At 43.2% G+C, this 27,587-nt stretch overlaps 1 protein-coding gene across 7 annotated transcripts in view; it reads right to left on the reverse strand.

The window, feature by feature from the left end:
• Window positions 1–9,835: 9,835 nt before the first annotated feature.
• The window catches only part of NEK10 (NIMA related kinase 10), a 111,057-nt gene continuing 93,305 nt past the window's right edge, over window positions 9,836–27,587 (reverse strand). For 4 of the 7 annotated variants that reach the window (XM_066627297.1, XM_066627294.1, XM_066627300.1 and 1 more), the window contains 5 exons: window positions 21,897–22,007; window positions 15,265–15,373; window positions 12,731–12,783; window positions 12,582–12,637; window positions 9,836–10,690 (listed from right to left, as the gene is read on the reverse strand). In XM_066627297.1, coding sequence (XP_066483394.1) covers window positions 10,642–10,690; window positions 12,582–12,637; window positions 12,731–12,783; window positions 15,265–15,373; window positions 21,897–22,007 — 378 coding nt within the window. In that variant the 3' untranslated portion in view covers window positions 9,836–10,641. Of the gene's footprint in view, window positions 10,691–12,581; window positions 12,638–12,730; window positions 12,784–15,264; window positions 15,374–21,896; window positions 22,069–27,587 lie in introns of those variants that run through there. The other 3 variants (XM_066627296.1, XM_066627299.1, XM_066627298.1) reach the window with 3 other exon arrangements.

Below are 27,587 nucleotides of genomic sequence, written 5' to 3' on the forward strand. Positions count from 1 at the left end.
TCTTGCTATTGTTTTCACTGCTACATGAAATTTTGTGTTGTAGCAGTTGATCATATTAGAAACACTCAGATTGCGCCTTGTTCCAGCTCAGCCTGTCTGCTCCCTGTCATGAATATGTACAGTTCAGGCCTAGTAGCATTGCAAGGCCTGAACCAAGTAACCCAGTAACACAGAAGGGGCTTGCAAGGGGCTTTTGGGTCCTAGCTACTAAGAATTTACAATTCAATGGAAGGTGATTATGTAGCACCTAGGCAGCCAGAAAGATGCCCATCAAGGATGGAATGCAGCTGCAGATCTCCAGGGGGGAGGGAAGAGCTGAGAGGGCTTCCAGCCCCACTTCCAGAGGACAGGGTCTTTGTTCCTTGTCTCTTGGTGAGAGAGGTGGTGGGTGCACATCCTGCCCCGCCAGGACCATGTGGCCATAGGTAACTGGCCTGAGGATCTACAAAAGAAGCTGACCCAGGTGAGGGTTAGAGAATAAAAGAGTTAGCCAGTTAGCTTTGTTGTTTTATGCTGTTTTGTTTCCTAGAAGTTTTTTTATGCCTTTAGCATTTGCTGCCTTTTATAACCTTTTGTAACCCTTTGTTTTGGTTTGTTTTGGTTTGGTTACCCTTGTAACCTTTTGTAAAATAAGTAAACATATTTAATAAAGTAGAAAATCTTTTTACCATGTTGGTTCATTGTCTGTTGGGGACAAAGGTTCAGAATCCTGCCTAGCCATTCAGCAAGCTACCAAAAATCCTCATTGTGGACTAGAAACTTGAGGACTGAGTCTTTGTGCTCAGTGCCTACAAGGGATATAGTTAAGCCTAAAGGGTCTCGGTTTCCCTGGACTGAGGCACTGGCTCTTACAGGGTGGTGGCAGTACTACCGAACAGGGAACTTTGAGGGCTCTAGGGTTCAGAACCAACAACTCTGAGCACCCAAAACCCTGGGAGTGAGACCCAAGTGTACGACACTCCCACACAGCACGCTTACTGTTTTTATTTTAATATCGAAGTAATGCAAAATCTGTTAAACGCTGCCAGTGTCATTCACTATGCTGAGACAATCTCACAGGAGATTTTCTGTATTGCTAGGGGTATTTTTTTGTGCGTGTGTGATTATTTTTCCCAAAATTCTTGATTAAAATAGCAAATAGCAGTGTTATGTGTTTTTATCCAAATTCTTATTCAAAACTGTACAAACAGCACAATAAAGCACAGTAAGCATTTCAACTGTGAGCTCTGTAGCATTTTAGACCTTTACTAAACATATATACCTACATACAAATTGGTTATCCAAGCTTCTCAGAAGTGCAGCGCCACATAGTGCCACGGTGCCAGAAGATTGGAGGATAGCAAATGTCATGCCTATCTTTAAAAAGGGAAAGAGGGGGGACCCGGGAAACTATAGGCCGGTCAGCCTAACATCCATACCGGGTAAGATGGTGGAATGCCTCATCAAAGATAGGATCTCAAAACACATAGATGAACAGGCCTTGCTGAGGGAGAGTCAGCATGGCTTCTGTAAGGGTAAGTCTTGCCTCACGAACCTTACAGAATTCTTTGAAAAGGTCAACAGGCATGTGGATGTGGGAGAACCCGTGAACATTATATATCTGGACTTTCAGAAGGCGTTTGACACGGTCCCTCACCAAAGGCTACTGAAAAAACTCAGGGAATTAGAGGACAGGTCCTCTCATGGATTGAGAACTGGTTGGAGGCCAGGAAGCAGAGAGTGGGTGTCAATGGGCAATTTTCACAATGGAGAGAAGTGAAAAGCGGTGTGCCCCAAGGATCTGTCCTGGGACCGGTGCTTTTCAACCTCTTCATAAATGACCTGGAGACAAGGTTGAGCAGTGAGGTGGCTAGGTTTGCAGAGGACACCAAACTTTTCCGAGTGGTGAAGACCAGAAGTGATTGTGAGGAGCTCCAGAAAGATCTCTCCAGACTGGCAGAATGGGCAGCAAAATGGCAGATGCACTTCAATGTCAGTAAGTGTAAAGTCATGCACATTGGGGCAAAAAATCAAAACTTTAGATATAGGCTAATGGGTTCTGAGCTGTCTGTGACAGATCAGGAGAGAGATCTTGGGGTGGTGGTGGACAGGTCGATGAAAGTGTCGACCCAATGTGCGGCAGCAGTGAAGAAGGCCAATTCTATGCTTGGGATCATTAGGAAGGGTATTGAGAACAAAATGGCTAATATTATAATGCCGTTGTACAAATCTATGGTAAGGCCACACCTGGAGTATTGTGTCCAGTTCTGGTCGCCACATCTCAATAAAGACATAGTGGAAATGGAAAAGGTGCAAAAGAGAGCGACTAAGGTGATTACAGGGCTGGGGCACTTTCCTTATGAGGAGAGGCTACGGCGTTTGGGTCTCTTCAGCCTAGAAAAGAGACGCCTGAGGGGGGACATGATTGAGACATACAAAATTATGCAGGGGATGGACAGAGTGGATAGGGAGATGCTCTTTACACTCTCACATAATACCAGAACCAGGGGACATCCACTAAAATTGAGTGTTGGGCGGGTTAGGACAGACAAAAGAAAATATTTCTTTACTCAGCGCGTGGTCGGTCTGTGGAACTCCTTGCCACAGGATGTGGTGCTGGCGTCTAGCCTAGACGCCTTCAAAAGGGGATTGGACAAGTTTCTGGAGGAAAAATCCATTACAGGGTACAAGCCATGATGTGTATGCGCAACCTCCTGATTTTAGAAATGGGTTATGTCAGAATGCCAGATGCAAGGGAGGGCACCAGGATGAGGTCTCTTGTTATCTGGTGTGCTCCCTGGGGCATTTGGTGGGCCGCTGTGAGATACAGGAAGCTGGACTAGATGGGCCTATGACCTGATCCAGTGGGGCTGTTCTTATGTTCTTATGTTCACAGACAAGTCCCAGAAAAGGCATTTACAGAGAGTGGCTTGGGGCAGAGGGGAGATCCAGACCCAAGCACATTCACCTGATCACGGATCACATACAGATCAGTTTAGAACTCAATCGCCTCACCTCCAGATTACAGTACAATGAAGTGAAGCAAAAAGAGAGCAAGGCACATTGGAACTGCAGGCTTAGTTATTCCTTCTCAGTGCCTCTGCTCAGACATTTCCTTTCTCCTCACCCACTCACACCCCCAGCTGCCACACATGCCCACACGCTCTAGCAGATACTTTTACTCAGCCGCTCCACCATTGGAAACGCTTCAGGGGCTTGCTGCCTTAGTGAAAGCTACTTGTATATTCCGTAAAAGTGGTGTTATTTCATTGAATGAGAGGTTTTTGTGTTTTGATCTTAGTATCATTTTATACTGTAATTTGAGCAGAAATTCTTATTTCGCATTCTGAGTTGGTCACAAAGAAAAACACCCCTATGTATTGCTGTTTTGGATACTGTCCTCTCTGAGGACCATTCTACAAATTGTGGAGCTACAGCCACTCCTAGCCTTCTAATGAGACACCTGTTTCCAAACACACGTGCCTCATTCACACATTACATTTTTGGATTATACACTTGAATGACTTAGGTGCACAGTACAAATGGAATGTACAAACTGGGCTCCAGTCTTCCTTATTTTGTACTCATCATGCCCTGCTCAGAGACTTCTGAAAGGCAAGTGGTTGATCATGGTTGGAAACAGGCTGCAGGACTAGGTGAACTCTTGGTCTTATCCAGCAAGACTTCTCTCATGTTCTTATGATGCCACCAGGTGACAGCATGCCATTCCTAGCCAAGTCAAATTTCAATCACTGCCAAAATATGTTTGTTGATTCCCCTCCTCCCTGCCAATTCATCTGGTATTCAAATTTCTAAATGAATGCCTGCTGCCAGGGGAGCAATGAATAAATCAAGGGGAGAAAAAGTTTCACTGGAGAGAAACCAAAATGCCTGAAAAATAATTTGCCCAGCCAAGTGAGCAAAAGGTGGCATTGGGTCAGCAGCAGCTCAGAAATCTTAGCCATTTTTGCAATTGATTACACAGTATAATGAATTCAAGTGGAAATTCTGGTAGCCTAATTAATCATGTGTGTCTAATTGGAAGCTCTGGCTGCCTTTTTCATGTGTTAAGAGTGCCTTCAGACCAGGGAGCAGTGTGGCAACAGACAAGGCAGGATATGGTTCTAGGAGGGAAAGAAGGACCTACTGAACCTTCATCCATCTCCTCTAACAGAGTTCTCTTTCATTAACCAGATACAATAAAGATTTCTCATTCTTTTCTTGCTCCCAGAATAAATGATCTGGGTACTGGTATTATGATCACACATCCATTCATTCTTGCAGCACTTGCTCCAGGCTTTCATTACATTAGTGAGTGGAAAAATGCCTTGTGAGTGTCGCAGCATTTCCATCGTGTAGTTGGTGCCTGGAGCTGCAACTCACAATTGTAAAACATTGACAAAATCTACTGTAACGTGATGTTTAAGCACTCTAGCTTTCTTTGGGCTGACAGACTCAGCCTCTCTCCATTCTTACAACAGAGGCAACCAATATGCAGTTTCATCACCTTTAAGAAAGAAGAATCTTGACAGTAGAACTGGGGGAACTTCACTACAAACCCATATAAAAATGAAGATTTCTGGCAAGAGGCAAATATGTTTTAAACATATTCAGAAAAGAAAAAAAAACACCACCATAACATGCTTGTGAGTGCCAGGCAGGTTTGCTAGACTGAATAACCTTGGAATAAACATCAGGTAAATGTCATATCTCCAGGATCAAGCTGGCTCCCTTTTTAAAATTCAGGTGGACAAAATTGCCTCAAGCAACAAACTGCAGATCCATCTCCATATTTTTAAACACCCCACTGTCCAGTGTGGCTGAGATCAGGTTTATTTCCAGCTTCCAGCTGCACTAAATGTTCCTAGCAAGAAAATGCATCCATGGAGAATCTCTAAAGAATGCTGCACACCAGCAAACCACACACTGTGTATCAGAGATTTTTGGCTGGTTGAGCGTGGATTGCATCTTCACCCCCAATCCATGCTGGTTTAGAGGGAATGCTTATGTCAGATTCCAAATGTCCCTTTGCAGTACTGGAACTCCATGGGGCAGTGACTAAGGTCATACACCAATGCAAGTCACAAAGAACTAATAGTCTTTTTTAAAAAATTCAGATTTTCAAGCAATGAACTGAGAAATTAACCCCATTTTCTCATGGATACAGAACTCTGAAATAAAAGCAACTTTCCCAGAGGCTGGTTCTTGATAGGATACAGGGATTATTTAGGGCCCAATCCTATCCAACCTTCCAGCTCCTGTGTAGCCACAATGCAGCCCATGTTCCCATACCTTAAGAAGATCCCAGTGACCTCCCGTCCACCACAGGATGCAGCGCACACCTCACTGGCACAACTGCGACAGTACTGGAAAATTGGATAGGATTGGGCCCTTAGATGGCTATCATTACAGTTCCACTCCTGCTAAAAGCGATTGCAGCAGGTAAACATGTAATCAAGGAAGTGATGCAATATTTTGGCAGCAACTGTGCAAATTTAATCTGCAACAGAGCCTAGGATCACAATGAACCACCTGCAGAGAGATGACTCATTTTTCAGATTAATGGGTGAAAAGCCTGCCAATTTATACAGGAAAAGGATGATTTGTAATGTGGAAATGGGTCATGCAGAATTTGCACAAATTCGGGAGAACACAGATTTATTTACAAGATTTATATTCCGCTTTTCCAATGCCAAAGCAAATACCTTGAACATTCTCTTTACAATCTAACAAAATTTCCCCCCCCCCGAAAGTAAAGTGTATGTTTAACAATGTAAACTAGAGACTAAACATTTTCACAAAACATTAATAGTTTAACAAAACAGAATAACATGCTTGTCTTTGTTTTGAACCAATGTTCAAGATTATACATGTACATGGAACCAACAGCAAGGTCCTCCAAGGCCAGTTTACTTGGGCTAACTGGCTATTTTTTCTCTTCACACAATCATCTGAAGCATAGATCATATAGAAAAATGTACACTGGGCCGTTCAAGGGCACAGCTTGCAGGGAAAACATCTCTCCTAGAACATATGCATGGTGCTCTCTTTTCACCATTCTCCTCTAAAACAATTTTTTTCTGTGTACTGTTGAAATTTATTGTACACTTCTTGGCCAGGGACCTATTCCTTTTGCTAATGCTATTCTTTGAAGCACCATGTAAATTGATGGTGTAATATCAACACAGTTACTGAATATTAACAACAAAAACCATTTCTGCTGCTGTGGTGTCTTTTTCCAGTTGCCAGTCACACAAATGACTCTAGACTGTAAACAAGCATATCGACATATTCCATGCAATCCCAAGAAGGAAATAAGCTGTTTTTAAGTGGTCTTAAAAGGTACCATCGGTACTCAGAATGGTCTACTGATAAGATCACAAATTCTTCTTCAGTATTGGGGAATTATTATATATATTGGCAACCTTCAGTCTCGAAAGACTATGGTATTGCGCTCTGAAAGGTGGTTCTGGCACAGCGTCTAGTGTGGCTGAAAAGGCCAATCCGGGAGTGACAATCCCTTCCACACTGGGAGCAAGTGCAATCTGTCCCTGGTCTGTCTCCCTGGCTATGTGCCTTCCTTCTTTGCCTCTATGCCTCAGTCTGTTGGCCAAGTGTCTCTTCAAACTGGGAAAGGCCATGCTGCACAGCCTGCCTCCAAGCGGGCCGCTCAGAGGCCAGGGTTTCCCACCTGTTGAGGTCCACTGCTAAGGCCTTCAGATCCCTCTTGCAGATGTCCTTGTATCGCAGCTGTGGTCTACCTGTAGGGCGCTTTCCTTGCATGAGTTCACCATAGAGGAGATCCTTTGGGATCCAGCCATCATCCATTCTCACGACATGACCGAGCCAACGCAGGTGTCTCTGTTTCAGCAGTGCATACATGCTAGGGATTCCAGCATGTTCCAGGACTGTGTTGTTAGGAACTTTGTCCTGCCAGGTGATGCCGAGAATGCGTCGGAGGCAGCGCATGTGGAAAGCGTTCAGTTTCCTCTCCTGTTGTGAGCGGAGAGTCCATGACTCGCTGCAGTACAGAAGTGTACTCAGGACGCAAGCTCTGTAGACCTGGATCTTGGTATGTTCCGTCAGCTTCTTGTTGGACCAGACTCTCTTTGTGAGTCTGGAAAACGTGGTAGCTGCTTTACCAACACGTTTGTTTAGCTTGGTATCGAGAGAAAGAGTGTCGGAGATCATTGAGCCAAGGTACACAAAGTCATGGACAACCTCCAGTTCATGCGCAGAGAATTATTATAAACAAATTGTATCATCATAACCATGTGCAGGACCATAACATATGTGAATCCTAGGTTTTCTAAAACATTGAATACAGCATAATAAAAAGAAGGCCCCTGATACAGCATCACAGCAAGTAATCAGATGTGTATTTATTTATTTTATACATTTATGTTTCATGCCTTCTCCTCCCATTAAGAAGGCACTCAGAATGGCTATCTGTGTCAAGTTTAAAAACAGTATATGCAGTGCCAGTTGAAACTCAGGCTAATAAGATAATAAAGACAGCAATACAATCCTCAAAGTCTGCTATCTGCTAATGACCATCACCCTCAACAGGTAAAACCTGTTCATCCCAGCTAGGCAAACATTGGGATACAATTAGCAATGGCCATGAGAATATTTACCAATAAAAATGCTTTCAGGTATCATCTGGCTTAATATATCACTCATAGCCCAATCCCCAAAATGGCTACCACTGCATTCGGGGGGGGGGGGGGTAGCAGAGGTCTCTACCAGGTAAGAAAGAGACCTCAACAGTGCAGAGGAATTTACTTGGGCCAGCACTAGTGAAATCACAGGTTTGTATGGACGCAGATCATGGGATCAGTTCCAGGAAGGACTCTAGAAAGCGTCAGCCACCGCTGATACCTTCCTAGAGCTGACCCACCCATCCGCTGCCCCATCGCCTCCCCCTTTCACCCTCCCCTGCCCCCTTTGCCACTTCATTCAACACTCCACCACCTGCCTAGGCAGGTCCTGATGGGGCTGCTGCAGTGTGCTAGACAGCTGCAGTCTTCCTGACAAGTTTCCAAGTGTCAGGGTGTCTTTCATGTCTGCCATAACACGGATGGAGCTTGCCATGTGCCAGCAATAAAGCCCAATAGGAATGGGCTGTCAAACTAAGCTAGGAAACTAATACCTCCACAATACTCTACTCAAAATGAAAATTAACAGTTCTAGAATAAGAGGTCGTCTTGTATTATTCCTTGCCAACTTCTGAAAACAAAATGGTAGTTAAGACTGTTAATAGCAAACTGCAAACAGATTTAGGGTGCAATCCAAAGGGCGCCTTATGCCGGCCCAAATCCCTTGGGCCGGCATAAGAGGGTTGCAAACGTGCCATAAAGCACGTTTGCACCTCCTTGCAGGGAAGCTAGGTTGGTGCTCCGAGAAGCGCCGGCCTGTGGAGGCTGGCATAAGCTTGTGCTGGCACAAGCAGCAAAGGTAGGTGTGGCGGGGCAGGGAGGAGGAGGGAAGGAGACGTTTCTGGGCAGGGGGAGGGTGGGCGATGGGCTGCCCCAGGGGCAGGTGCATGAGGAGCCGGAGGCGGGGCTGGGACCTGGCAGCCTGAAGCCTCTCCGCTCTCCTCAGACTTGCGCTACCTCCAGAGGTGGTGCAGGTCCGAGGAGACCCATTGGGGCCAGCAGCCCTTACCCAGGGGTAAGGGGAAGAGTTTCCACTTGCCTCTGGCTAAGCCACTGCTGCCCACAAACCCATGTTGGATACAGCCCAAGCCTCCCGGCTTGCCTGCTCCAGCACGGGTTTGGATTGCCCCCTTAGGCTTTTCCATTTCTTGCAAATACAAAGTAACAGTATTGAAGGGCAAAACTTGAAGAAGGATTTTATGGCCTTCTGTCTCTCTGACTGTCTTCCCTCCACTAGATGATACTTGAAATCAAAGCCATTACAAATGCAAATTTTTCTGCTCTCCAGTGATTGTGGTGTCTACTATTCTAAAAACAGTAAGATGCCATGATTACCCTAAAATTCCCAAGATGATGAATGCTGAGTTCTGAAGGCTGTTGGTATAATTACACACTTTTTCTTTTTCTTTTCAGCAATCAACGTACTTTATTATTTGCAATTTCAAAATGTGTAATCACACTTTGAAATGGTTCCTATTTCACAGGGCACTACAGATGGCACTGGAAGGTGGTACTGGCTTCGTTATAGAAGCCTTTGGCAACAAAAATTAATGGCAACAAAAATTGAAAGTGAAATGATACATATGTATAGGTTTCATGGAAATCTATGGCACCCCATACATTTTCTTGAGATGAGAGAATGATGAACTATGTTGTGGCATTTTTCAAAGAGCCGGAGGGGGCCTTCAAAGTCTTCTAGTTCGAGGAGCCTCAGGGGCATGCTGGGCTGGGAAAAGAGGGATAGGATTCTGGTGCATGTGACTGTAGCGGAGATCCACTCTTTCCTGCCCTCAAACCTCCCCACCCATCAGGCCCTGAATTGCTTACAACCCACCCCTGCAGTCACCTTAACTGCTTCAGTGCTGCCTGTGAGCCACTAGCAAGCACACAGGGCCCCTGGTCATTTGTGCTGATGCTATTGCAGCACACAACAATAGCACACCTTTCGCAGTGCCACACTAGGACTTATAGCAGCAGATTGCAAGATCTGCTGCCATAAGTTCCCAATAGGATTGGGCCATAAATCTACTCAATTGTCTACAGGGGTTATTCTAAAAATGATACTGTACATCTATTCAGAATTCAGTAGAAAAAAAATCTGAAAATATGGCTAAAAGTCTTAATAACAATGACTCAAGGAAGTGCACACTTTCGTACATAGTTCCAGAAATATGTTTATATTTTTTCCAAAGTGCATTAAGTGCGGCAAACATAACTAGCAATAAAAAAGTTACATTTAGCTATTTATTCCCTTCTAGTTCTACGTGCATGTATATAACATTGAATACAAATGTACACTTTAGAAGTTGCATATATACATATAAACACCACCATTTATCTTATAAAATCTAAACATACTTTAAGTTTTCCTTCTGAGATTATTTGAACTTGTGCCATAAATACTGTCTAATGTACCATACTTGCAGCAGAAATCCCAAATACCCAAAAGACTAGTGTGTGTGTGTGTGTGTATATATATATATCTAAAGCAACTCTTTTGGAAATATTCTTCTCTTCCAATGAATTTCAGGCAATGCTTAACTTTGATATACCAAAGATGTTAACTATCTCTCTCTCCCACCTTAAACAGTCCAATTTTTCTCTCCTTATAAAAAGTATTATTATAAAAGATAAATCTGATAGAAGCACATCTCTAAAACTTTAAAATATATTTCCAACAATCCTGAGTATTTTTCAGTTAATTCAAAAGGATATAAAAAGCAGCAAGAATTCACTGGGGAACATTGTGTCATCCTCTTAAGACAGGCACCTGGAAGAACTGTCACAAGCAGGCAAAAATGTATTGCAAATAACTATTGTCACAATTGCATGCTTGTGTTCTGTGAACTGGAGCACTCTTTGCAAACTACCCTAAATTTTTAAACATCATTTTCCTTCCTTGTTCTTTAAACAAAAAGTATCTTTGGCAATAAGACAATAATAGCTGGAGTCAAGGCAGTTAGACCTCATTAGCAAACTTGCCACTAGTCAGAATTACAGGTTCTCATCTTCTGGCTGGATGATTCCTTGTTCCCCATGGATAGAACTGATACCTGAAAAGATTAAAGAAGTTGTATTATGGAATGTGAAATTCTATTTTATTTATGGTACTGGATCTTGGTGCTCTCCAACTGGTACGTTTCAGAGATGTAACATTAGGGAAAAGAAGAAATGGAACCTCTTAAAACCGGCGAGGAGAATGAGACTGTCCACCTCCCAGTCTGTGGAACGTTTGCAGTCCCAAAACAGAGCAGCGAAATTCCAAGCTAAGTTCTAGGTGCCAATGCACGTTTAATGTATCTGTCACTGAAATTAACAGATGATTAGCACCTCTCAGAGATATTTTACTTGGGTTTTAAAGGGTTTATGCTGTTTCAGAAACTTTGAAAAGGTTTGTCTATGGCTAAAAAGCAGCATTCTGTCTCTATCCAAAATGCTTTGTTTCTTAAAGAAATGTGAGCTGTAGCCATATTGTATGTGTGAATATGGACAGGACAAACATTTGATTTTAATGTAAAATGTCAATTGGGGTACTTGTTTAATCTCCTTTTTCTGTTTTTCACTGGCTGGCTTGAATCCTCTTTAAACTGATGGATTTCGGGACATCCCATCAGTCCACTAAATGCACTCCAGCTGCTATTGAAAGGCCTGAAGGAACCACTAGGGTAGCAAAGGCTGGGAAGAGAAATAGATACTGAAATTAAAGTAGCAGCTCTGTAAGACATTGATGTAAGTTCTTTCAAATTCTTTCATTTATTTACTTATTTTAAATTGTTTGCTTCCTTATGCATCAATATCTGCTTGTCAGGCCCAGACCTCAGGTCATCTGCCTGTATAGATACCAAGGACAGTGCCTTTTCTGTGATGGTGCCAAATCTGTGAAATTCCCTTCATCAGGAAATCTATCAAATCTGATCAAACATCTGAGGAGTGTTCAATGGGCATTTTCATTTCACTTGGCTTTTAATTGCTAATTCTGCTTATTTTATGTTTGCTGTTTTATCTATGCTGTCATACTGCTGCATGCCCTGACAATATGTATTTTTGGTGAAGAAAAACAACACCCAACAACCCTTATAAAATACTTATAACAGGGTTTTGGGTGTTGTTTTTCTTCACCAAAAATACATATTGTCAGGGCATGCAGCAGTATGACAGCATAGATAAAACAGCAAACATAAAATAAGCAGAATTAGCAATTAAAAGCCAAGTGAAATGAAAATGCCCATTGAACACTCCTCAGATGTTTGATCAGATTTGATAGATTTCCTGATGAAGGGAATTTCACAGATTTGGCACCATCACAGAAAAGGCACTGTCCTTGGTATCTATACACCCAAAACCCTGTTTTGATCACTTCACGTGTTCACGGCCTTGTGAAGCACTTTGTGCTAACGTAAACAAGGTTGTTTACAATACTAATAATTCCCTTTGATGTTCACCCTTTTGTTCTACATCCAAACAATGCATCAACAAGACTAGTTTGCAGTCTTGAAATTCTTTATCAGTATTTGTTTTCTCATGACAGTTTTTGTAACATATTCCCACCCATCAAAGTGAATAGAATGGCGGTGCCTTTCATTTCAAAATGTGCTTTTACAGGAGGAGGGGTGGGAAATAATGAGAAGAACTGGCTATATAATCCATGCTGTTCTGTCAGGATGCAGCAGCTGTGGCCATCAAAATACTGACTCAGATGTTCTCTAGTAGTTGTATCCACCATAGGCCTATGCACTATAAAGCCAGGTACTGCATTAATGGAAAGCGAACAGCACAAGCTTATGCATGTCTACTCAGAAGTAAGCCTCATTTATTTTCATGGGACCTACACCCGGGAAAGTGTGGACAGGATTGCTGCCTAATGTTAGGAAACTGAATAAAAAGATATTTATCCCTAGTATGCTATATTGTAGCTTCTCTCTTTGAAATGAAACTCAGACTCACCTGTTTGAAGAGAAACTGTAATACCCACATTCCTCCAAAACTTCTTCAATCACCGTCTATGAAAGCAAAGGCCAATTTTTGTTATTTGCTATAAAAAAAACAACTAAAAGATTTGAACAAAACCTGCCAGAAACAATGCATTGCCTGACCTGCATTTGTTCATATGTCATTCCTTCGTCCATGTCAAAAGTGCTAGGGAGACCTACAAATAAATCATCATACCAGATAATGTTAGAAAACTGAATAGATTTTCCTGTTTTATAAACAGACCACTACAGAGCCGGTTCTTAAACAGAAAACACTGTCATCGTTTTAAGATATAGCGGACGATTGTTACGCGTTCATTACCAGGTTTATGGGTTAATAACTGATTTGCGCACATGATGAAAAACCTCCCTCACAACTCTTTTTCCTTTGTTTTAATCACACTTACAGTTAATTAAGGAGAATGCAAAAGGCAGAGAGCGATAGTGAGATAAAGGCAGCAACTACATCATATCCACAGATTTGTCCTGGGCTTGGAAGGTGCAACATGTACATTGGAGTTTCTATGGCAGGACCAACTTTCAGATTTATTTCAACAGAGCTTGAAACTGCATGTGAACTTGCTCTCTCCACTGCAGGTAGTGGGAATCCCTGCATGTACAAGAGACCAATATGCATGTTCGAGCACCTGTAGATGTCTCTGTCAAGACGACTGCTCTGTTTTCATGGTGATATTGAGAACCGGAAAGCAGAAATCTCATTAATGGCCTGATTCCAAGACTTTCAGCCCATTCCTATGGTTCCCCCCTCCTGCCAATGCAGCAACACTAAAATGGCTACTGCTGTATCCTGCAGGGAGGTGTTAATTCCCGTACTTGGTGGTAAGCCTTGTAGCCAAATGTACTTGAACCTGAGTTAGCGAAATTGCTGACACATATCTGAGTGGACCCAGGTTATGGGATCAGAACGCTTGTTCTACCAGTGCTAATGCCAAATAGGATTGGGCTGTTTCTCTGATAACACTGGCACTCATAGGTACTAGTATATTCTATGGTCTGTGCATCATCACACAGAAATGCTACCACTGGCAAGTACTGGGTTACTTGGCCATTTGGCAACAGATCACAATACGTTCATTCCAAAGGCCAGGACAAACAGCTTAATTTTCTCCTCACAGCCAAGCTACATATTAAGATAAATACATAATTTGGCCCGCTTGTGTTCTTGTTTTATCATTGCAAATAGCAATTAGAATGTTAAGAGGGCAATCAGCACTGGGAGTGCAGTGAACAAAGGGCTTTAATCCTTGCCCCTTGCACCTAGGTATCTCCCCAGAGCTCTTTGTCTCTAATAGACACCAATGGCAGACACATACCCCTTTGCTTTGGTTCTTTTTCATAGAGTGAAACTGTCAAAAAGACTACCAATGGCCTGACATTTTTGTTGTAGTATTCTAAATTGTAAATCACCTTGAGTGCATTGGCAGAGAGACAACCTAAATACAGCAATGAAACAAGCATGCTTCCCATGAGGAGTAACTAGGACCATTATTATAGCAATGAAAATTGCAAACCTGTGAAGCTAAATCAGTGTTTTGAATGACATTATACAAAAACCACAGCATACACCATTCTTTCAAAATTATCATTGGTTTGGCTAACATTCTTTATTTACCAGCTTACATGGGCTCAGTACAAAAGAAATAATCTCCTCCCAGCAGGCCTTCCCTCCTTCCATCTCTGCTCCTCTTCTGCCAATTCAGAATGTTCCTGCTAAAATAGTTTTTCCGGTTCTGCTGTGACCATGTCACTCTTTTTGATAAGGCTTTACACTGCTAGCTACTTATTCTAGGTATTTTGCATAAGCTCTCCGACTATATCTCATCTTTTATTCCCCTCAGAAGTGTAGCTGTTCTCCGTTTCCCCTGCTACCTTACTCCTATGTGGTCTTTTTTGTTTTGTTTTTTTTGCTGTGCTGCTAGTTGTGTTTGGGAAACCTCCCTCTATCAAGTGACCCTCATTTCCCCCATTTTAAACCTCCCTTTTTCTAGCCCTCCTATATAGTCCTCCTCCACCCCCACCCCAGTATATTTTAATATTATATTCTTCTTGATTACTCTTGCTAGAACTAGACTCTCAAAACTGATTATTATAAAACAATGTAGCATATCAAATTCTGACCTTGGGTTCAGCAGGGGGAGAGATGACCATCTCCATGAGGCCAAATGAGGTGGTCATCTCAAGTTAGCGGACTGGCAGGACAGGCCTGCCTCCATCCAGCTATTTCAACCATTCCTCATTTTCCTGCCCCCTGGATTGAAAATGAAGAGAGAAATGGTGCACAAGATGAAGTGCGGGGAAGAGGACAGTGGTAGAGTGTCAATGAAAGACTTATCACCTTTCCCCCATACTTCCTCTTCCACTCTATAAACATTTTTGAATCCCAGGAGCAACAGAGAAAGTAGTAAACCTTCTACTGGGTAAGGGAGAGCAGTGTTTGGTGCACTTCCTCACAGTCTTGGCCAGCCCTGATCTCCCCATGTAGTTAGAGTCACCATGTGGGAAAGGTTTAAGGAGAAACCATGCTGTAAGCAACTATAGATAAATATTAGCAGTTATTTGCCTTTTCTGAACATTGCCAGAGTCAAGAGCACAAGCTAATAGGAAAGGATGGAAATAATTTCTTTTGCTAGACTTACCTGGTCTGTCATCTGGGACCATGACATTTCCCCCTGAAGATTGAAGCAACAAGTGGCAATCTGCTGTGAAAAAGTTAGGCTCAATAAGCTCTGGAGAACCTTGGAGAAGCTGCAAAAAGGCAAAGCATGAATGTCAACCCCATTCTTCTCTACTGAATTATTTAGTCACAGATAAAAAGCTCTAAGCTAGAAGTCTAAAGTGGAGGAAGTGTCAAACCAGACTGAATACCTTGATCAGAATGAGGAACCCAACTGAGATCTCTGCTGAAGCGAAAGTCATAGTGGTTCACAGAGACAGAGAGAGTATATATTGGGGTCCTTGGAGAACCACAGAATACTCTGTGAAGGGGTATATGGTTCCAGGGATGAACAGAATCCTGATGCAGATGGAACTTTTCTCACCCTAGTAGCCATTGTGTTGAATGCCTGAGCTGAGGATGCAATGTGAATCAATGCAGATTCAATAGCTTGCCCCAATCATCTCAGTCTGATTTGGGAAGAACTACGGCATTGTTATAACGTCATTTCCCTGGGTATGTTATTAGGAGGGATTAATTATGTATCATTCTATTCTGACACCAACATTGGAGTAATATCCTCTCACATATACTCGTACAATATTACCTACAGGTTTCATACTGAATATAAAAAATTTTGATCCAGGGAATTGAAACATAAAAAATTGGGTTTGGATTCTGTTTGACTCCCTGCTTGATGTAGGTGATGTAATTTAAAAAAAAAATCACAAAATGATCTTACAAGTCAGGAGAAAAATGTTTGGACCTTTTTTAAAATGTGCAGTTCTATATCCATTATTCACCTACCACAAAGGGATTAATTTGTCTCTGAAATCATGAGTAAGAAAACACATCCGCTTTTCTTTCTTTAAAACAAATAAACTGGAAGTTGTCAAGATTTTCACAAGAGCCTTTAAACCTCATGAGCTAACCACCTCTCAGATCCTGTTCTATGCAGAGTCATGTACCAAATATGATCTGTCGCTAATGCTTTTTTGACATATCTCATGAGGACAGGGGAGAAAGATGTACCTCCAATTTACTAAACTAATGCAGTAAACTGAACTCTTATCATGCAGTAAACTGAATTCTTAGTATTAAGTCTGAGAATCTATCTGCAGGCACTGGCCCTATTTTCACTGCAGCAGAGTGCTTAGCAGCACCCACTGATGGGTCCTTCGATTTCAGCCATTTTGATCCCTCCAGGGTGCTCAGTCCTTTTGAAGTTGCTTGGAAAAAGTGACAACTGTCACATCAGATGAAATGAGGGAGAAATGTATAATCCTCAAAGTGTCAGGTACTCACCCAAGCACAGCTGGCCTTGGCCAGGTGAACGGATTTCAGTGAATTTAAATTATGGAAGGTTTTCATATTATACACTATCTGCTTCAATTTACAGTTACGAGTTCAAACCAGTCATCTGCCATTTACAGCCGCAGAAGTAAAAGTTCACAACTGAGATGCTGCTCTCTGGCTTCAACGCTACTTAGGGTTGGGTATTTAACCCAGGCAAGAGAGCAGATGCCCCTGCTGTTTCTTATGGATCACTCTTACACTTTCAGAAAAGCTTTTGCTCACTCCTATCAGATTTGTACAGCAGAATTTCCGGGCAACCATTTTTCATCACATTTAAAACCAGCCACACCAAAATGAGAATAATGAAAATAAGGGGTTGGATATTAGACAACCCAGAGGCGTAACTTGGATGGAACCTGAGGGGCACATGCCCCAGGTGCTGCACCACAGGGGTGCATGACTGCCCCCAGGCTCCGCCCAGTCTCCTCTGAGTTCTCCCCAAGGGCATGGCGCAGCTGGCTTTGCATGCCCCGCTCCAATTTCTGTGAAGGCTACCAGCCCCCACAGAAGCCAGAATGGGGCACACAAAAACAGCAGTGTCCGACCCTCCGGGGAGAACCCGGGACAGTGACATCACATGATGTTGCGATGCCACTGCCCAGGCACTGGGGCAATATGTTACATTACTGATTAGACCTAAAGATGTTGTTATTTCTATCAAGAACACAAACACTGTCTCCAACTTTTATCTAACTTCCTAGATAACATTTGTGCTACCCTCACTCTTCCCAGAGTTGGAGTATACATTTTATATAGGAAAATGTATCTTTTATGTGGTCTATCATCTCCTCCTACCTGATTCAGTCACTGGAAAGAAAAGTAAAATGCACAAAAGTTTCCAAATACATTCACTGAAAACATATTGGGTAGCAGATTGTTATGGATACTGGGAGACAATCCTTTGTTAGGCAGATGGCTGACTAATAGGCCAGGCTGATCTGCCTGGATGTTTCATCAATGGAAGTTAATGACAGAAGACAGTCTTCTGGTACCTGGAAATCTTTCTCCAGTTTTGGGATTCAATGATCCATCAGAGTTTAGGAAAACCTGTGGTTTAGGGTCAAGCTACATCTTATGTCTAAACACAGAGTTTGGTTCTTGCATCTTGGTTCTTGCATTTTTTTTTAAATAACTACAGGGAGTGGGGTGAGATGAGAGATGCCTGAATTGGATCAGGGTGGAGGGTTGCTTTCACCCATCTCCTCTGCTATAAGCCCGATATTTTCTTGAAAAGGGAGCCAGTCTGGAGCCAGTCTTGGAGCCAGTCTGGCAGTTTAAGCAAGAAGGAAGCAGACGCATAGAGCACTTGGCACTGTGAGTTGGCTGAAGATGAAGGAAGCAGGGTCTCCCTCTGGGAATCTGTTTCAAGACTAGCAGATCTAATGCCTGCTGTTGGAGCGTCTCTTTGTTTCTACTGAGGTCTGCTTGTATAGTTGTAAATCAAACAAAAGTTACAAAGATACCATAAGCTTTCAGTGCTCTCTCAGACTTAGAAAACAGCACTGCTCCTGGACTTCTCATCACATGGAAGAAGTGGAAGACACAAAACATTATTTTTTTAGAATCAGTGCTACAGCTCCAATCCAGAAATGGTCAAATGCAACAAAGGTAATGTTAATTGCTGTCAAGGGAAGATACACAAGATCACCCAAGCTATGGATGTCTGAGTTAGGGACATCTGCAGTGATTCTATTGCACAATGCTCCTGGGATGTCAGTGAATCTCCCTGGACCTGCAGGAGCAGGTAAGGCAATGGCGGGAGGGGGCAAAACTGGGCAGGGAGAAGGGACGAACGGGGCAGGGAGGCTGTGGGAGGGAGTGGATCTGGCAACAATGGTGCACTTCAGATTCTATCCTCCCTTTCCCCTTTCTCTCCGTGGACTTGTGCCAGCTAAAGAGCTGGTGCAGGTCCAAGGAGATTCGATGCAGAGCAGGAGGCTTAAAAGGATTTAAATCCCCTTTTCCCTCCAAAGTAATTCAATCCCCCACAATACAGCATGTGCCTTTTCAGTGTCTCTGCACCGGGGGGGGGGGAGGGTAGGATTAGTGTAAACCAATGATAGTGCACAAGACCTTCTTTATCAATCCTGTGTTGGGGTTACCTGGCAAAGGCCGTCATCACATGTTTATAAATGGATCCACAAAAACATCCAACAATTACCTAATCTAGTGACCACAGAAGACCTCGTGATCTGCTTTCTTTTTGTTGCACCAAGTAGGGCAATTCAGCAGGGGCTTGTATGTGCAGATCTCCTGCTACTGCCGTACACAAAAAGTGACAGGTGGATCCAGTTGCCTGCCTACTGATTCATGTAATAGGTTACACATCTGAAATATCTGTGACCAACCAGAAAAAATGCAGTCTAAAGCTGGACTTTCTGTTAATAATAAAGCAATGTAAGAAGTTTTATTCCAGCATAAGGTAGTTGGGGATAAATACAAGGTAAGGAAAATGTTGTGACTGTCTGGGTAGGTGGCACATGTTATTACTCCCCTTTAGCCTGGGTGATGGAAATAAAATAATGGAAGAAAATACATCTGAAGTTACCTCCATCTGTTGGGACAACTAGAAAGTGGCTGCTATACAATTTAATGTGCTGGTAGTGTGTTTTTGGACTTGTGCGCTAGTCTTTGAAGAAGAATTTTCAACAGTTTCCAAAATTATCCACAGATATACTTTCTGTACTGGACAGGATCCAAAATAGCATTTATAAACAGATGCACATCTTGCAGAGCTTGCAAGAATGCGATAGCTGAAAAGTACAGTTGAACCTCTTTAAGTTGACCACCCAAGGGACTGAAGGAAATTGGTCAACATAGGGAGGTGGTCAACATATGGAAAAAGGCATTTAAATATTATCATGTTTAGCTCCCAGGACAACAAATGCAAGGCCAAGTTATTATTTAGATTTGATTTTTTAAATGTTTTATTGCAAATACCAATGAAAATTGATCCTCTTGTGTTGCTTACTATTTATATCATCTATATCTATATCAAGAGACAGAGAATAAACAGCCCACAATCAGTGTTTAAAAAAAACCCTGAAAATTCATAAGCTTAAAAAAATTGTAAGTTAAAAAAAAATACTTGGTTTCATAGCAGACAGGCAGACCAATGCTATCCCTTGCCAGTCCATAGCATGTAGCATCTTACATAGCCCCAACAGCTAAAAAAAAACAAAACAAAAAACACTTTTTTACTTAGGCTGCCTGGCCTCCACTGGGTCTCCTCAGATTCACTAAATGCCAGAAGGTGTTTGATACGGTCCCTCACTAAAAGCTGTTGAGAAAACTCCACAGTCAGGGAATAAGAGGACAGGTCCTCTCATGGATTGGGAACTGGTTGAGGACCAGGAAACAGAGAGTGGGTGTCAATGGGCAATTGACAAAAAACGTGGAGAGAGGTGGAAAGTAGAGTGCCTCAAGGATCTGTCCTGGGACTGGTGCTTTTCAACATCTTCATAAATGACCTGGAAACAGGGATAAGCAGGGAGGTGGACAAGTTTGTGGATGACACTAAACTTTTCTGAGTGGTGAAGACCAGAAGGGATTGTGAAATGCTCCAGAAGGATCTATGCACAAGCAACCTCATGTCCCTCACAGCTTGGTACACGTCCAGGTACAATCGGCAGCCGGTGCAGGTCTGTTGGCTAAGTGCAGTGTGCCCACATATAAAAACCCTTTCGCACACACGCTAGCAGGCGTAGGGGAGGGATTGTCGCATGGCTTCTTGCTTTTCCAAGATGGGACAAACCAGACAAAACACAGGCCCACAGTATCATGTTTAGTGGGCAACTTACGGAGGGTAAATTAATACTCTGTGCATTGGTCTGTGCAATGGTCGAAGTGGTCAAGATACAACTTACGGAGGTGGTCATTATAGAGAGGCTGGTCTCCCATAGTGTATATGCAGTGTCTGTCCATACTGTGAAAATTAGGTCAACTTAAGGAGGTGATCATTATAGAGAGGTGGTCAACTTTGGAGGTTCTACTGTAATGATCTGAATTAAGGCCTGCTGGGCTATGTCAAGATTATCTGGCACTGAAATACATCTGAATGGTTTCAGTACTTTTTGGTCAGGTTGAGAAAAATGTTAATGGTTAAAGATCACAGCTCTCCCCCTCTTAATCTCTGAGCACATCTTTTTCTTTTAACTTTTGCACCCCTCTGGCTTCTCTGGTTGACCCAAGATCATGACCTGTTGTCTCTGGAGACAGACACCTGCTTCTATTCATATTAAGATGGGGCAATATTTAGAAGGCAAAAATAGATTTTTTCTAAAGTGACTGCTTACAATAAAAAGGATTTTATGTAAAGAAGAGTTTAGAATCATTTACATAAAATACTCAGAATTTTTCAGAACGATCTTTCAATGTTGAGGGTTTGTTCTCTCTTCAAGTTTTGTTTTTGATTCTGTGTAGCTCAATCCTATTCACTGATCTCCACCAGCAGAACATGTGTCCCTCCAGCAGAAGAGCCAGGATCCAGGTGGAAGTGCACATTAGCCAGTGGCAAAGACAGTCTGATCCACCAGCTCCAGGTGAGTTGGTTGCTGAGGTGGGTGGTGGGAAGGTCAGGGGAGGGAGTGGGAGGAAATGGGACATTCCTAGGCAGGGAGGGAATGCCACACCTTTGTCAAACTTCCCCACCCTTTCCTTGGATATAAGCCACCAAAATAGGTGGCATACGTCTGAAGAGAACCATTGGCAAACAGGCTGCCTACCAGGATGTAAGAACAAAATATTTTTACTTGCCTCCTGCAGGCTGTCTGATCACCCACGACTATCACCATAGGATGCAGTGTGCACCTTTCTGTGTGTGGCTGCATCAGCACTGGTGGCAGTGGATAGGATTGGGGCCATACTTTATATTAGAAATTAGGCTTAGAAATTTTGTTTCCTCATGACTGAAACATGAAAACAAAACTCCCATTGGTTATCCCCAAGTTTTTAATAGTTATTAAAATAAGGTCAGATTCATTTTCTGTTTAATTTCCTGTTATAAATACAAACATGCATTCAAATTAAATTCAAATCATTTTTAAAACAACTAGATTAATAGCTTTGGATGAGCTGTTGTCTGCAAGCATGCATTCTTCATGAAAAAAGATTAGTATGGGTAAACTAATGGGTATGGGCAAGCATCTTGCTTGCTCTTTAAAAATATGTCCCTATGCATCCTACCACCGAAATATATGGTTCACATTTCAAACAGAAGAAATCATGACACCCCTGGAAGTGACCTGCAGAATACCGCACCTTTTTGATTTCGGACTTCAAGTTACATGGATTGCTCTGCTGACTGAATAGGGATTTCTTGAATCTCTCAATGACTCTTCTTTTCAAGTTGCTGTGTAAAGTTGGTGGAAGCTGTTTGAGGGGGTAGAAATGGTTAGCTTGGGTGTTGGTGTTCTTCATATTGCAGATGGTGCTGTACAGAAATGGGAAATCATCAACAACTGACAACTAACTAGCAAAGTGGCAAGCAAATAGTAGGCAACAGTTTACATATAGGATAATGGTAGAAAATGTAGTTAGGATTTGCTCTTTTACCACCTTAGATAATACTGTTTGCATACATATAAATTCCCCATATTCTGAGCACAGAGATGCTATTCCTCCTTCAACAGCTAGAATTTGTATAGCACTTTAGAACATTCAAAGCACTTTCTACACATTATCTCAGACTTGTGTAATAGCTTAGTATTATTATCTCCATACTGCAGGTGAAGTGCTTAAACAGAGAGGCAGTGCCTTGACTAAGGGTAATCGAATAGCAGAAATCCAAGCTGGGGGATTCCTAGTTCACATTCTAAGTCATATCACTACACCATAATAGTAAATATGATATAAAAGAATGTGAAATACTGCTGTGGCCAAGTATGAGTACTTCAGAAATATTGAAATTTACTTTGTTAAAATGAATTTAAATCATAATGAAAACTTTCCACCTTCAAATTGCTGAGCATCTCCTTTATCCATTCTGTTACTTAAACCCCAATCCCAAGTATTCCGGCAGCTGAGGGGACTAGCAGTGCAAGGTCCTTTATGGTGGTGCTAAAGCCAGGCCAATGAGGTACACCGCTGGATTGCTGCCTTAAATAGCAAGAACTGCGGCATGTACAGCAGTGGCCCCGGGAGGCTCTACAGGCACTGGAAAATTAGCAGCAGGGGCAGGCCATGGGCAGGGATGGGAGGTAATGGGGCATTTGGAGGGAAGAACTAGGGCAGCATGCCAAGGGAGAAGGGGTAGATCTGGCAACAGTTGAGCACACCAGATCTTATCCCCCATTTTTCTGCTGGCCCTGCCCCTGTCTCTCCTCAGACTTGAGCCAGCTAGATAGCTGGCATAGGTCCGATGAAACCCATAGGTGATAGGACAGCCTACCAGCGGGTAAATAAATATATGTATACTTATATTTAGTGTATTGATTTATTAAGTAAATATTTTACTTACCTGTCTGATCTCTCCCCCCCCCCCCCCATAGCATGTGGCATGTGTTCTACTGGTGCATGCTATAATGTGGTGGGAAATAGGACGGGGCAGTAAGTGCTGACTTACAAAAATGGGTTCTTATTTTCTTTTCTTGTACATTTCTTACAAATATTCTCTCCATTGTTCATTGCTGCCTCTTTTGCCCAAAACTTCCTCATCCTGCCAAACACCTATGCACTGCTCCTTCTCTTAAATTGTTTCTGCAAGTCCATTCTCAAAACTCAACAGTGAGACTGTTGGCATACCCCCTTAGACTTCACCCCCAATTTCAACAGAAGCCCCTTACATAATTTCCTCATGTGTTCACACACAGGGTGTGACATCATGGAAACAGGCTCCATTCCCACCCTATATGCATTCCTCAAATTGTATGTAGGTTGCTCCATTTGTACAGCTCAATGTGCTGTCTCCACATAATGGGCTCTCTCCACATAATTAGGAATCCCTGAAAGTAGGATCCTTGATGACATGGAGATTATTTACAGATAAACAAATGTGCGTACATCAGGGTGGACACTTGTTTATGATAGCTATTCCTTATATGCACAAAGAAACAGCACCACCTTATGCTGCCCAGAGTGTGGGACTGCCACGGCACCAAAAATGGCTGCACTAATTGAGCACTAAAATGGCTGCATCTGAGCCGGGCAGCACCAGCGGCATCTTAGGAAAAGGGGACTTTCGTCCCCTTCCCCCGGGTAAGTCGAGTAGCCCTGCAATGGGGCTACTTGATTCCATGGCAACCCTTCGGTCGCTGTAGAATCAAGAGCCTCCATGTTGGGCGGCGAACCTGACATGGAGGCTCAGGATTCAGTGGAGCTGAGCTCCACTGGTTCTGCCTCCCTTCCGCTCTGCCCCCTCCCCCAGCATACCTCCTCCCCACCCTCTCCTCACCCTCTTCCTGCCTCAGAATGCCTCCTTCCCGCCTCCCCCCCAAGCCCCACCTACAGGCCTGGCCAGTGCTGAGCTAGTAATGGCACTTTATGGCATGTTTGTGACAGTGCGTGCCGGCAGTAAGCCCACGTGCACTGTTTAGGATAGGGCCCAAAGTCTGTAAGGGCTTTCATGTAAATGCATTTGCTCATGTTCATGTCTCCCTTATTTCTGCTAAAAATTTCGATTGTGAGCACATAGCGGCAGGGAAAGGATTTTATTTTTCAAAACTTATGTTTAATACACATTGGTGATACTGTATCAGTTATAATTTAAGAAGCTGCAGGCTGACTTCATTTGTTCAGTCTATTGATTATATATATCTTCACTTGCAGATTTTTAAATGGATGCCAGCTACTTGGGAAAGTCACAAACCTTGCAGAGCAGCTGTTTTTGCATGCCAAAAGCAGGGCCAGCCCAAGACCTCCTGGTACCTGAGGTAGTGTGCCAAATGCTGCTCCTATCCTTAACAGGTAATGTGGCAGCCTTCCCCGTGGTGGCAAGTAGGGGGTCAGAAATGGACTTCCCTCCACCAATCTGCTGCATGAGGAGAGCACGTCAGTTGACCTCATAGATGGGGCAGTCACATCCAAATGTATTCTTGCCACAGCAAAAGAAAATGGAGCACCCCCAAAAAATCCACTACCCTTCTTAGAATTAAGCTATTTTCATTTAGTTTTTACTTTGGAAATACTTTTTTCTTGCTTTCCACAAGAATCCATGATGCCAACACAATCTCATCTATTAAGTCTTTCTGAACAGGAAATAACAATGATGGTTACGCTGATTCACGTCTGCTTGTATCATTACAGGAGAATTATTCTTAGGGCTGCTTCACAAGTTAGGCAGCAGCAAACACATTTTTTATTATGTGTCCAAGCAGCAGAGAGTTACAGACAACTTCCATTCCCCAGCAACCCACACTTCTGTTTGGAACATGCTTCGAAACCCATTTTGCCTCACGTGCAACACCAAGTCTGTAACATTTTCAGCCATATATGTAGTACATATCAGAGATACATCCTAAAGACTTAAAACATGTGAAGCGGCCTTTAACCAGTACTAACAAACTGAAATCAGGATTGTAGCTTAATGTGAGCTCAGCCTAGGCATCTGTTCTCATTGACAGGGCTTTTAACTATGGAAATCTAAAGAAAAAAAGTATCAAACTGGCAGTGTTGGAAACTTGAGTCAGTGACTTGGACTTGAGTCACAAAATGTGTGATTTTGGGTGACTTGGCAACTTGTGAGTTACACGCGTGGAAGACACTAAAAAAGACTTGCGTCTGCCTGTGTCTGTGCTTGCTTACTGTTTCCATGGCATGGAAAATCACGTAGGGCCAGCATTCTGATCGGTGAGCAGCAGGGAGTTCCAACCGGGAGGCAGGAAAGGGTGAATGTGAGCAGGAGGGGGAGGCAGGACTGGGCACTCTTTTCCCATCTCTGATAGGAAGGAACGGATGATCATTGGATGGGCATTCTCATATTTCCATTGGCTGAGGGAGGGCAGGAGGAGGAGCCGCCAACATGGCTGGTGGGTGGGGGTGGGAGCTTCACTGAATGACCGGCTGCAGTGAGACTACTTCTGAGTATGGCTGCAAAGGAATGGGTTGTTCTGGTAAGCCTCCCAGTTGCTGCTTGTGACCCTCCTCCCTCTCACTGCTTTTGTCCCAGCTCTCACACAGCCCCTCCCACCCCCTCCTGCCCTGTTTACAGATGGAAGGGGGCAGCAGGGAAATAGTTAAAGGGAACTCCCACACACACACAGAACCTGACAGCAGCCCCATTTTTCCCAAGGCTGGCTTTTTAAAGGGGGCAACTCAGCCCAGGGAGAGAGAGGAGGCAGGGAAGGAGTTCATAGTGATCACGCTTTGCACAGCATAGCTCTGTTGTTAATTGGGAGGGGGACCCTCATTGAATGATCTGCGACAGAGGGACTACTTCTGAATAGAGCTGCAAGGATTGGGTGGTCCTGGTAAGCCTCGCAGCTGCTGCTCGTGACCCTTCTCCTCCTCCCTCTTGCCGCTTCCATTCCCACTCTCTCGCTGTCCCCTCCCACCCTGTTTACAGATGACATGGACAGCAGGGGAGTAAAGAGAACTCCGACACGCATGCACACACACCCCTTGGCAGCAGCCCTGTTTTTTTCCACGGTGGGTTTTTTAAAGGAGGGGAACTTGACTCAAGTCCATTAGTCACTAAAGGGTGACTTGGAGACTCAGAAAGTACCCTGTTATAACTCTTTTTTGAGTTGAGTTGCGGGGGTGGTGACTCGAGTCACGCTGGGTTTTCCCATTCTTGCAAACTGGTGTAGCAACATGGTCATTATAGAGTTAAAACCTAGAATCTCTGTTATGGGATGGAGGCAGACTCCACACTTAGACTTTTCTTTCTTCCTTTTAGTTTTTGGCTTATTTATTTTTTTGAAAAATTTATATCCTGCCTTTCCCATGCCAAAGCAAATGCCCATGGTGGCAGTTGTGTACTGCCCTACAGTAAAAAAGCATGTTTTCTTGCTTGGTGGCAATAGAGTAAACACTAAGAGCTATTCCTTCTGGATCATGAGGCCTTATACAAAAGTGGCTTTGAGCAAGAGCAGAATGCACTCATTTCACCACTGAGATAACTACACATAATTCTATACATCACAGATTAAGGGGAGCAGTTTCTAGATGGACTTGAACCAAACCTCTTGAGTCTTCTATTGTCTCACCTCTTTCCTGCACTCTATTCCAGAGTGCCTCCAAAATTTCTCCTCTCTTATTTCTTTAAATCCTTCCTCAGATCTACCTTTTATGTCAGGGGGTCAACAACGTTTTTCTTTAATGGGGCCAGACGTTTGGAGGTGATGTTATCATGTCAGCACCAAACTTGCAGGTTGCTGAGCACACTGAAGTGACCTGCATGGAGCTTGGCTTGGGAAGCTTGACTGCGCAAGTCTGCTGCGCATGAGATGGGGAATGGTGGAGCTGCCCAACCAGACTTGTGGAGTCCCTAAGTTGCTATGCCATTCCCCATCTGACGTACAGCAAACTGGGTGGGAGGCAAAGCCTCCCAAACTGAGCTCTGCATGGGGTGAACTTCAACAGGCAGGCTGAATAGCTGGTGAGCCAGATTCGTCCTGTGGGCCATAGGTTGACAACCCGTTTTATGTCATTCATTGGACCAATTCCCTAGTCTCTATATTCTATTGGAACAAGTCTTAGTATGTGCAAATTAAATAATCACATATTCTTCCTCAGGTACTTTCTACTCCCTCTCTTCCTCTGATGTCTCCTGTGGGTTGATTTCAAATTGTGAGCCCATTGGAATGGGCACCTGACCTCTCATTCTTTGGAAGGCAGTGTGCACACAGATGGACATAATAATAATAATACTGATGAAGACTCTTTTGCTTGGACAAGAGGCTGCCAACATATGTCATTTGTTTCAGGATGTTTCTCAACCAAACACGTTATGTTGGGATGATAAGTTGCCTGCATATACTAATGCCCTTGGTAACAAGTAAAGTGGGCTGGAAG

Source organism: Tiliqua scincoides, chromosome 5 (assembly GCF_035046505.1).
Source record: "Tiliqua scincoides isolate rTilSci1 chromosome 5, rTilSci1.hap2, whole genome shotgun sequence".
In the NCBI taxonomy this organism is placed as follows: Eukaryota; Metazoa; Chordata; class Lepidosauria; order Squamata; family Scincidae; genus Tiliqua; species Tiliqua scincoides.